This window comes from Monodon monoceros, unplaced genomic scaffold (assembly GCF_005190385.1).
Source record: "Monodon monoceros isolate NGI ecotype Baffin Bay Population unplaced genomic scaffold, NGI_Narwhal_1 Super_Scaffold_18, whole genome shotgun sequence".
Taxonomy (NCBI): domain Eukaryota; kingdom Metazoa; phylum Chordata; class Mammalia; order Artiodactyla; family Monodontidae; genus Monodon; species Monodon monoceros.
Genome location: NW_021703774.1, coordinates 128927877 through 128940302, shown reverse-complemented (window position 1 = coordinate 128940302; position 12426 = coordinate 128927877). Strand labels below are relative to the sequence as shown.

The 12426-nt window shown below is 40.2% G+C and overlaps 1 protein-coding gene across 5 annotated transcripts in view; it reads left to right on the top strand.

Annotated features, from left to right (window-relative positions):
- NFIA (nuclear factor I A) overlaps nucleotides 1–12426 on the top strand; it is a 394786-nt gene that overhangs the window by 356749 nt on the left and 25611 nt on the right. For 4 of the 5 annotated variants that reach the window (XM_029227546.1, XM_029227547.1, XM_029227545.1 and 1 more), the window contains exon 10: nucleotides 2151–2242. The exons of the other annotated variant lie outside the window; for it this stretch is intronic. In XM_029227546.1, coding sequence (XP_029083379.1) covers nucleotides 2151–2242 — 92 coding nt within the window. The remainder of the gene's footprint in view (nucleotides 1–2150; nucleotides 2243–12426) is intronic. 5 annotated transcript variants of the gene reach the window in all.

Here is a 12426-nt window from a genome sequence, read left to right as displayed (position 1 = left end):
AAAAAAAAAAAAAAAAAAAAAAAGGCAAGATAGAGAATGGAATGTAATACACACTTTTCCAGATTTAGTGCTATGTATGGTCAACGAAGAACTATATTCACACACCAAAAAGAAAAATAAAAAAAAGTACCATGTATCCTAGGATCAATCAGCATGCGTGTTTCTGACGTCACCAGTATGGTAAAAACGTCATAGGAAATCCTGCTGTGTGTCTGCAGTGACCAGGGCTGACATGCACACACTGCTCCGCTAGGACCATCAAACCAAGGCCTTGTGGTTCAGCATCTGTCATTAGTCATTTAGTCTTAGAACGTCAGCTTACTCTTCATGCCTTTTTGTTCCTTCTCAACCTACCTACCTATTCACATGTGAAAAAACACTTTTTTTCCTCCTAACGGCTAACAGGTTATTTTATCTACTAGCTTCCTCCTTATCTCTCCCACATCCTCTTTGTGCCCTAGAAGCAGGTAAATTCACTGCCAGCTAATTATAGTACATCATTTTCAATACATAACTTTCTGTTGAGACTTCTGAAAGCATATCAAAGTAGAGCAATAGGCTGGATGAAACAATCAATAAAGAGTATTTTACTGAGCTTTTTAAAAAAGCAAATTTCCCCCATACCAGTGAGTGAGAGGCACATACAGAATGGCTAAATGCAGAGGTATTTCTCAAATCTGTTCAGGTTAATCTGACATAGGATAGGCTGGGGAAGAAATCAGTAGATTCACGTTGCTAGACAGTACAGAGTACCATACGTTTAGATCACTTTATATAAAGTTGTTATTGGACGAATTCTTCTAAAACAAACATGACAACAACAAAAAGTTTCTTAATAATAGACATCAGGGGAACCTTATGTTCCTCCTCTGTTCGATGCTGATTTAACACAACCATACCCACGTGACCATCACAGCTCTGCGTGGGTGACTTAGCTCTAATGACCAATAGGACTTGGCCTAGATTGGTGGAAATTTTATGTCTAGATGTGCTTAACAAGGGAAACAAGAAGTCTGAGCAGTTTTCTGTGAAACAGAAAATCAAAGGAAGAGAAGCAGATGATGTCCACAAGGGGAAAAAAATCTGGCAAATGAATTTGGTAGTATTCCCTCAATTATCTGTGTGTTTTAAGAAATGCAAATCCTTTTCATCTTTTAGATGGTGCATGTCTCATGTTAGTCCAGAAAACTTATGCCTTTTACAAGTATTGTTAAGAAATTTGAAATTAAGTAATAGTCTATCTAAAAATTTTAGTAAAGAAGGAATGTGAATAAATCCTTGGAGTTTGTGGTAAAGAAGTGAATTGAAGGACACCAGAAAACAAAATGTTCATTTGGATATATGAACCAATGAAACACCAGAACCACAGAATTTTTTCTCTCTAAACTATAGTGAAGCTCTGAAATATGAGTATAAAAACCAACAACAAAACGTTCATGTACTGTGAAAAGGATAGTTGGCTGAAGTGTGGTACCTGAGGTTCCAGGTTTACACGGGATCTTGATGGTTTGTACCTGAACAGAAGGGTTCTAGGGTGGGAAGACTACAAATGTTAGTACTCTAAGAGCATTTTGTGCATCATAAAATTCTAGACGCCCCCCTGAGCCTGTAAAGACAGCGTGCTCTAAATGGCTTTCCACCACTTTTCTGGAGAACCCAGTCCCTTCTATAAAGACTCCTCTTCCATATTTAGAGATAGAGGCACAGGAACATTTCATGATCTTTAGGAGGGTAATAGTGTGAAAAGTAAGGTTGTAAAATGAACTACTTTCCTCCCCTTTCTACCTAATTTCTTTCTCCTGTGCTTTTAAAGACTAGGATATCTCTTTCTGACCCCAGAGCTCATGTTTAACTCAGAAAGTATACTTTACAAATGTCCTGCATGTTCTAATTTGTATGATGGAAGGAGAAAAGAGCTCATCTGAGCACCAATTTGACATCGTTTTATTCCAACAGTCTTTGGAAGCCAACACTCCTTCCCTTTTTGACTGTCTAAAATGCCCTTGCTAGCCAGATCCCTCTGCTAGCTACAGTGTTTGCACATTTCCTTGTTAATCAGCCGCGTAGGCTCGGAGACTGTGTGTTTTGGTGTTGTTTCTGTGTGCAATCTCGTGCTGCTTCCTGAACGCATGTGTCCCTTCCCTTCACAGCCTACTCGACACCCAGCACCTCCCCCGCAAACCGATTCGTCAGTGTTGGACCACGGGATCCAAGCTTTGTAAATATCCCTCAACAGACACAGGTGGGCCGCTCTCATCTTTTCTGTATGTGGTGCAGCTTGTTTTATTCATCAGGCGCATTGTAACTCGTCTTTCGGCACAACAGGCTGCATTTCCCAGCCCCTGTTCAGTCCCCTTTCCTCCCGACCCCTACCCATCCTGGCCCTTCAGCCACATTTCCATGTGTTCTTAGAAATCATGGAAAACAGTGCCTGCAATTTTTGCTTCTTGTATTGAGGGGGTAGGAGAGGAGGGCTTCTGTGCCAGAACTGCTTTTGCTATGGGAAGAAAATTTTCCCAGGCTGGATAGCCTGTGCTCCCTCTTCTAGGAATCTGTGCCTCTCTACGTGCAAGCAGACAGAAGTAGGCCCCTATTGAACCTGGAAAGTATACTCTGGCTGCCGGCGACATCAGAGTGCATGCTGGGAATGGGGGGCCAGTCCCTCTTATGTACTCATTATAGGGTCCCCAGGAACCTGGCAGACTTTCTAAGAGAAAGGAAAAGAAAGGGTTCCTGAGCGCTGTTAAGTTGCTGGTGTTGGTACTGAAATAGGAGGTGTTTGTTACTGGCTTCGCTGGCCCCAGTGGGGTGGGAGGGGATTATGTGAATATAATGTCATATTTTGAGGTAGGTGATTGAAAAAGAGTATGCCAGGACATCTAGAGTTTGTTTTTCAATAGATAGTTGTGTTTTGTGCTAGTATAGGCCAAGGAGAAAGAATCTCTTTTAAAAGTTTTGAAATAGCTGCTGTTAATTGAGAAACAGTGAAAGACTTTTGGAATTCAAAGGTAGCATATATAAAGATACTTAGAGAGTTGTGGAATAGAATTAGATGCAAGTTTTGGAAGAATCTACTCTCTGATCTCCTAATCAGAATGTGACTGTATATTATCAGAATTGACATAAAGAATTTTCTCTTTGAGGTTCTCAACACAGTGTTTGAAAAATTCTCCAAGATATTTTGTGCATGCGCCTCGGTATGTAATCTCCAGATGCCTAATTTATAACTATTCATCTTTGTTTGTAACACTATGAGCAGGTGCTTATGAACGAGATAGATTTGCTTTCCCGGGTCCATTTGCTTTCTCTGCGAAGGGTTTTAGTTTATTGCTGTGTCGACAGCGTGGGTTAAACAGCATTGCATCTGAAGCCTTCCTTACACTGAAGCGGGGTCACGGAAAGTACAGCCTCAGAGGAGGCAGCTGGGAGGAGAGGGAGAGGGGAAGGAGGGAGGGGAGGGAGAAGGTTAACTCTTGAATTTCCCACTTCTGCTGTTTCTTCTGAAACTGGCAGGTACATGGCATCTGGGATTAACTTCGCCTATTCAGTACTCCCCATAAAATCGTTCAAGTTTATTGCTTATTTTCCCATACCTTCAAATATTTAACTGGTGAATTTGAAGTTGAATAATTACCTCAAAGGCATTACAGTAGAAGAACATTTCTTATTGTACTTCTGGCTCACATGATCAAGGTCAAAGAGAAGGGGAGAACTGGGGACAGTAGCTTTACATTGGATGATTGCTTTTCTCAAAGCACCAGTGGGCTCAGGTTACTTCATTAAGAACCTCAGAAATGCAGTTTGGAAATGTCCTGTTTTGTATTTTATATAGTATTTTTATATAAGCTGTGATTCACTGAACTGAAACTGTACCCTGCATTCCATTCAATTTGTTTCTCTATAATCAAAACGTATTCTATTCCAACATGGCTTTGTTTCACAAATGCCTTATTTAACCCAGAAACTGAGTCTTCATGATGTTGACCACAAAAATTCAATTCTTAAAAATCCAGATTTTCTACGCATCTGTATGAATGATGTCATGTAGACCCAGTATTGGCATCTGGAACTGAATTTTTTGGGTTTCTGTTAAATATTTGGCATCATAGAGACAACAGCTTAAATGTTTTTTATCACAGTAACACCTGCCACTTTTGGCTTGAAGAAAGCCATCCCCAATTGTCTTATGAGAAACCACGCTAATGGAGTTACTCTTTTTCCCCAAAAACATATCCTGAGATAAAAGTGTGCTCTAAGTATTTTAATATTTAGGTATATATATTAACTTTTTTTTTTTAAAGGAACTACTTTCTGGAACCATTTAAAGTGGTAGGCATATATAGATATAGATCATAAAAATAATATTTTTAGGTACTCTTTTTGAGAAGACATCAGAAGAGGAATTTTTATAGGAATTTTTAAAGACATAATTTGAACGTGGCCTGCAGATTATTCATTTCCTAGGCAAGCTTGCATTTTTCTATATAAATATTTTTGTTAATAAGGCATGAAATTTGTATTAGTTGAATTATGGGAAAAGTTTTCTGGAAAAACAATATTTTCTTTTCTGCCTTTAAAGAAGTAAAAATTGAAGTGTCACCCAAGCAGATAGGTAAGCTTTATAAATGCAGGAGAGGTATCCTGGACAGAAATCCATAAACAAATACAAAATAAAATGGTCTCCCTTTTCCCCAAAGAAACCTCTTGAAACATCAACCTGTAGAAGACAGATTAGATACGGTCCCTGTTTTTTCCAGCAGATAGAATTCCAACTAATGAATAGACATTTGAAGTAGGCAGCTTTCAGTTTATCATAAGACCTTTCTTTAAAAAAAAAACAAAACAAAAGAGAGTTCTTTGATTATACATAGCCTCTATTTATTGAGCATTTTCTGCGTACTGAGTACCTTAGGTACATTATCCAACGAATCTTGACAGCTACCCAATAGGATATATATAATTATCTCCACTTCATAGATTTGAAACCTGAGATCTGAAGAGATCGTTGATTTTCCCAAGGCCACACATGGTGAGAGGCAGAGCAAGAATGCCTCCCCAGTTTTGTCTGACTCCAAGGCCTATGCTCTCAAACCACTGTGCTGTACTGCCTCATGGGCCGGTGAGCACCTTTCCCTGCAGATATTCAAACAGAGACTGATGCTCAACTCTCAGGAATACCACTGGCGTATTCCCTGGTTTTAAATCTGAGATTGCACTAAAATCTAATCATGAGTATATACCCCAAAGGATTGAAAGCCGGGTCTCCAAGAGATACTTGTACACCCATGTTCTTCGCAGCATTATTCACAATAGCCAAAAGGTAAAAGCAATCCAAATATCCATTGACAGATAAATGGATAAACAAAATACGGTATATACATTTTATTGTGTATATACCATTTTAATGTGGTATCATACATATTATTCAGAATTGAAAAGAAAGGGACTTCTGCAGTATGTTACAACGTAGGTGAACTTTGAAGACATTATGCAAAGTGAAATAGTCCAGTCCCAAAAGGACGAATACTATACGATTCCACTTATGTGAGGTACCTAGTGTAGTCAAATTCATAGAGACAAAAAGTAGAATGGTGGTTGCCAAGAGCCGGGGAGAGGGCAGAATAGAGAGTTATTGTTTGGTGGTACAGAGTGTTAGTCTTATAAGATGAAAAAAGCTCTGAAGATGTATGGTGGTGATGGTTACACAACACTGTGAATGTCCTGAATATCACTAAACTGTCTACTTAAAAATGGTTAAGATGGTAAATTTTATGTTGTGTGTACTTCACCACAATTTTTAAAATGTAATCATTAGATAAACTCTTCATGGTCCTTTCTCCACTTGAGAGTCTAAAATTCTGTAAAACAGCCAGGAAGAGTGGATTGTTTACCAAAAAACCCACTGTCATTTTGTGCTCTCGTGTCCAACACATAGTGGGTAGCCAGCAGATACGGGTTGAATCTAAATGATTCGTAAGGAAGTTTAAAAATAATGACTTTTTCTTATTACAGTGGTGATACATGTTAATTGTGGAAAATACAGATGGGAAAAATAATAAAAATCACTTGTAGTCCTACTGTTAACATTTCAGTCTAAATCCATCCAGACTGCTTCGATGCATACAAATATATTGCAAAAATGAGATGTTATATACACTGTTGGGTAACCTGCTGTTTCTTCCCCGTAACAATATATTATGGCCTTCTTTCCATGTAAATTGGAAAAATTGAATATTGGCTTTTATTGCACCTATTCATCGTCTGTAATGATTGGTAGGGAAAGATAACATGGATAATTGAAAGCCATTTTTTCTCCTCCTTCCCTTCCAGTCTATCTTTTTTCCTCCAGAGAATTCCTCCCTTCACTGAGACAGAATTGCCTTCTCTTTAGCCTTGCCTCGAGCTAGTTTTCTTTCAAACTGCCTTCCAATTGCATTGTCTATCTCACCCCAGCTTTTGGCTCTGTTGGAACATTCCTGCCGAGTTATCTGTCCCATTCTTCTGAATCACTTGTCTGCTACCTCTGCTACTATCATGATTTGCCTTTCGTTTTCCTTATACTCCTCCATTTTGTAGCTCATCATTAACATGGGGGTAGCCACCTCCTGACAGCCTTTAGAACACCCATCTGTTCTAAGAAACCATGACCACCCTGAATCTCTTATTTTTCAGTATTGTCCACCATGATAGTTGATACTAACATATAGAAAAGTCTCTGGGGCAGAGTATCTACTTCACTTTGGACACTATTAATGTCCCTTGCACGCCCACTGAATGATATAAGAGAGCACGGCATCATCTCAAACAGCAGAAAGCCAATGGCCATTTCAGTTGCGTCTCATAATTTAATCTGATCCCTGAAAACGAGAGCCATTAAGAGGAGGCATTTATTTAGAGAAAAAAAGTTAATATTTCATCATGAGGTAATAAATAGAAATACCAATTCCCACACAGAAGGACTGAGCAAAGAACTCATTTTTTTTCAGGTTCTAGTTTAATCAGAATGTTCAAATAAAATGCTTAACCTGCAGAACACCAATGAAGACTAATTCTTTAAAATGAAAAATGAGTGCAAACAATACTAAAAAACAGGCATTTCTTCCCTGCCATCCAAATCTATCACTGTTCTACCTCAACAGAATTGTGGTATCTGAAATGCTATTTAAAACCAAATTACCATTTGGGTTATTAGAAGAATCGCTTGGCATGGCATGGGCCTGATTTGTTGACAAAAAGACACAGGTGCTGTAACCTTTGCTTAATAAATCATTTAGCTGCCTGACTGGCAAGCAGTGTGGCTCCCTTTGCCTCATGAAATTTACAAATGTATGCACAAACCACACACTTCACTGTGCTGGAAACCGGTTGATCTGGAGAGGTCCCTGCAGAGCTAAATTATGGGCATAGCACCCGTTGTCTGCCTTTGGTGGGGATGCACAAGGAACATAGGGAGGTGGTGGATATGGAGAGCGTTTGGATCTGTTGCCATTCTGTGTGTCATATTCCTGAAACTCTGCCTAAGAAACCAAAGCTCGGGCAATCTGCAAAATGCAAAACTTCCTAAGTCCCTTTCATTAGTCACTCATCATTTCTGACTATATTCCCAAAACCCAAGAAGGCAGGGAATAACAATTCTCCTCAAGTTGTTCAAAGTCTAATAGAGGAAACAGATGTAAAAAATAAGAGTAATGACAACAACATTAATAATGCAGTGTGATACCAGTTACAATAAGGATTTGCCTAAGAGGCTTTGAGACCAGAGAGCTGAGTAGAAGAACTTTCCAAAGAGTGGAAGGGACAGAAAAGGCTAGATTGTTTTTCTGTCCTTGTCTAACTTTGGACTGATGATATGGCTCTGGTTCTTATACATTTTACCTTTTTCCTGTACTTTTAATTTTTGCCATGAGCTGGTCGATAAGGCTTTATCCCATCTTAGGTAGAGAGACACGCTGAGTTCTGTCTTCTCTGGACCAAGCAGATAAAATTAGAATCCTTTCCCACTGCTGGCATATCAGCCAGACCCCCCGCCCCAGTCCCTCATTTCCAAGAAACAGCCCTTCTTGCGTAATGTTCTCACCCAGGACACCAAGCTCACTTGAGATTGCACAGCAGTTAGCTGAAGCCATTCCCTGCCCAGACTCCAGCTGCCTGCCTGTAGGAGGTTAGGTACCACACAGAAGTTCAAGGAGCAGCCTGGATAGTTGCAAAGGCAGGAAACTCAGATTTTGTTAGAGAAAGGAAAATAAAAAATATTGTCCCCCTTCTAGTTAGAATTGGATCTGAGCATTTTTGTTACAAGCCCATACAGCTGAAAACTCCCAGGATTGGAGAGGAATGGCAGATAAAATTCCATTTACTCCTAACTTTGAAAAAAGTTAATTGGCCAAATGGGCATTCTGTATTAAACTCCAGTGCATGCCAGGTTCTGTGCCTGCACTCCCTACAGGCCTCAGAGCCCTCTGAGATTGGTGCTGTTATCCCTGTTTTACAGATGAGGAAACTGAAATTTCAAAGAGTATACTTGCCCCGTGGCAAACGAGGTAGCCAGGGTTTGAACCAGTCTGTCTCCAGAACTGCTCTCTTTCCTGAATACTGTCTTCATCCTTAACCATTTATAATGAAAGGTTACTGACTGTTTTCTCTTTATGGTCTAAGATTGACTCATCCTCTTACATCAAGGAATAGGACCGACGCTGTATTTGGTTCTTCTGAAGACCTGCCCCAGTTTCCTATTAGCCTGCATCTGTGAAATCAAGACTGAGTTCATTCTGTCATCCTGCCTGGGAAAAAGACCTTTACTAATGACATTAGTCTGCATCTGTGAGAACAACCAGCCTCTGCCCAGAGCCCAGATAGCAGAGCAGCTGAGACTGTGAGCTTTCCTTTCAGATCTTGGTTGGAGCTTTATTTCATCACTTAGCAGTAGTATGTGTACTTCATTTCTTGTAGTTTTAAAAATTTTTTCTTTGTAATTCAATTTTTCTAGCCTGGTTTATTAACTGTAAAATGGTGATAACTATTTATCTACCTTCTACGGTTGTGTTGAGTCTTAAATTCTGTTAGTGTAGAGAAAGTAAATGCTTGACACCTGTTAAATGCTCAACAAATCATAGCATTTGTTGTTCAGTTGATAACTATACTCATATTGAAACAGTATTTTCTGGATTACAAAGTATTTTCTCATTTGATCTTCAGAGCAACCCTTTGAAGTAGGCAGAGCCGTAATCATTATCCCCATTATACAGATTTTAAAACTGAGGTTTAAAGAGAGGGAAGTGACTTCCCCAGAACCACATAGCCAGGGGTTCGTAGAGCCAGGACACAGACCCGCTTCTGATTCCAGAGCCCACACTCCCTTCAGCATGCCCCATCAGGGAAGGACTTGTATGTGTCCTCATGTGCTACTGTGTAGATATGGGCAGAACCTGCCCACCAAACGCTGGATCTAAAGTAACCATCCAGTTAGGACAAAATTAGGACAACACCTCCACAAGATCAGAATCTCGTGGATTCTTCCACTGAGCATCTGCCCTAAAGGTACTCCAAAAGCCTCATTCAACTGGGTACATCGATCCTTGCCCTGCACCCCATTTCTTCTCTTAAGCCAAATTGTGCCCCAAGGCAGAGGAGACTTCCCAAGGGGAAATCATGTCTCTGAGGGTGGCAAGGACTGTAGCAAATGAATGTACCCCCCCAGAATCTGCGGGGAAAGGCAGTGCCTGGTCATTCTTTTCTCTTATGTTCTCTGCTCCAGCCGTAGGTGTTGAATAGTCAGCACCGCCTCGCGGAGATGTTACCCCTGCCATCTGCTCCCTCTTACTGTGGGCAGAAGCGACTCCCCCAGCTTCCCAGCCCCCACCCCAGCCTGTAAGTTCTTACCACGTTCTCTTCGCAAACACTTGGCAGCTGACTCACGGACAGCCTATGAGACACGCTTAAAATACATTTTTCAATAAACAGAACCTTTGTCTTTCAAGTTTTATTTGGGCAGCACATTTTAATTGTCCTCAGCCACAAATTTCACTTCTGAACCAAGCGAGAGCCTCAGTTCTAGGTACTGGTCTCCTTTTTCTCCCTTAGTTTTTAATACTTCGGAGATCCCATCATGTTTAATGGCATATTTTGGTTTGGTTTTAGCCTTTCTGTTTGTTTGTTGCCTTGCTCCAAAAAGATTTGGGGAAACTTCTTAGTTGAAGCAAATTGATGATCGTTGAAAGAATTAAGGTGCTTACATGGGATCTGGCACACAGTAGGTGCACAATAAATAGTGGTTCCTTTCATGCTTGCTTCTTTTCCAGTATTTAAATGAGATCAGTGGCAATGGAGAAGGGGAAGAGGAAAGGGAGATTTCGCAGGAAATTTTAGATTTCGTGGAAGAAGAAAAAGGACCAAACGTCTGGTATTTGTTTAATTAGCCCTTGGGATTGTGGGAAAAGTGGGATAGAAAATGAAGCGGGGGGGGAAAGATTGAAACAAGAAGCTGTGAATGGGTGTAAAGAGCTGAGAGGAGTTAGATCAGAATTTGATGATAGCCTTACAGTGAAGTCAGAAAACCATAGTATCAAATGCAGAACTGCTGTCAAAATTTCCAGCCCTGAAATGTGTCTTGATAATGATGTTTCCAGTCAGTGGAAGTTTCAGGATACTGAGGGAAATGCTCTTTTTTTTAAAACTGAAATATAGTTGATTTACAATGTTGTGTTAATTTTTGCTGTACAACAAAGTGATTCAGTTATACATATATATGCATTCTTTTTATATATATATTCTTTTCCATTATGGTTTATCACAGAATATTGAATATAGTTCCCTGTGCTATACAGTAGGACCTTGTTGTTTATCCATTCTATATATAATAGTTTGCATCTGCTAACCCCAAACTCCCACTTCATCTCTTTCTCACTCTCCCCTCCCCCTTGTCAACCCGAGTCTGTTCTCTATGTCTGTGAGTCTGTTTCTGTTTCACGAAAGTTCATTTTTGTGCCATATTTTATATTCCACATATAAGTGATATCATATGGTATTTGTCTTTCTCTTTCTGACTTACTTCACTTAGTATGATAATCTCTAGTTGCATCCATGTTTCTGCAAATGGCATTACTTCATTCTTTTTTATGGCTGAGTAGTATTCCATTCTATATGTGTACATCTTCTTTATCCATTCATCTGTCGATGGACATTTAGATTGTTTCCATGTCTTGGCTATTGTGAATAGTGCTGCTATGAACATAGGAGGTGTGTGTATCTTTTTGAATTATATTTTTGTCTGGATATATGCCCAGGAATGGGATTGTTGGATCATATGGCAACTCTATTTTTAGTTTTTTGAGGACCATCCATACTGTTCTCCATAGTGGCTGCACCAACTTAATTCCCACCAGCAGCGTAGGAGGCTTCCTAAGGGAAATGCTCTTGACGCTCATGGTCTGATATCTTTAGGGGAACAAGGAAAAAGTCATGAATCGGAGAGTACAATAGACTTGTTTTCACATCCTGGCTGTGCCATTTATCTGAGTGATCTTGGACATGTTACCCTTTAAAATTCTGTTTCCTTATCTATGAAATGAAGATGATAAAGTATCTACCTCATAGAAGAAAACCCAATTAAGTGTGGCTTCAGCCAATCAGGTTTTCTTTTCTCACATAGCAAGAAATCTGTCAGTGAGTGGTTGTTGGCATTGTTTCAGCTGCTACATGTTGCCAGCAGGAACCTTGCTCTTTCTAACATTCTGCTCTACCATTCTTAGCATCCACAAGCAGGTGCCTCTGACTGCAAAATGACTGCTGCAGCTCCAGGCATCATACCCATATCCTTCCCCCGTATTCCTCTTATATCAGGGAACAAAGATCCTGCCTTATTCCTTCCCTGTTTCCTGTTAACAAATTTCTACTTGGGTCTCATTGACTAAAGCTGGTCACATTTTAATCTTTAGTTGCAAAAGATGCCAGGAAAGCCAACACAAAACTATCTTGATTGGCTATGATCATGACTCATTACCCAGGGTTGGTCACATTGTCCTCCCTAAACAAAATTGCAGAAAGAAGGGGCAATAGATAGTGGGTAGATTGTTAACAGTATCTCCCATCTTCCTTTTTCCCCGTTCCCTGGTAGGTTTCATGCTGTTTTCAACTCCTGTTCTTGCACTTCTTTCCTCTCTTGCTGCTTGTCTCCTTCCAGTGCCTTTCCTCCACACTCACTCCCTGTGCATCTAGGAGACAGGTATGCTGTGTGCATGTATGAGTGTACAGTGATCATCTCATTTCAGCCCTCTGTTGGAGTCCAGGATTTGGGCAGAAGTACTGGAGTTTTCTGCAGACCAGCTCCCACAGGGCTGGGTCAAGGTTCTTCTGGTAAACGAGGACTCTGAAAAGGCTGCGTTGAAGGACATGTGCCTTTGTAATTGCAGGGGAACTCTGGGAAACAGT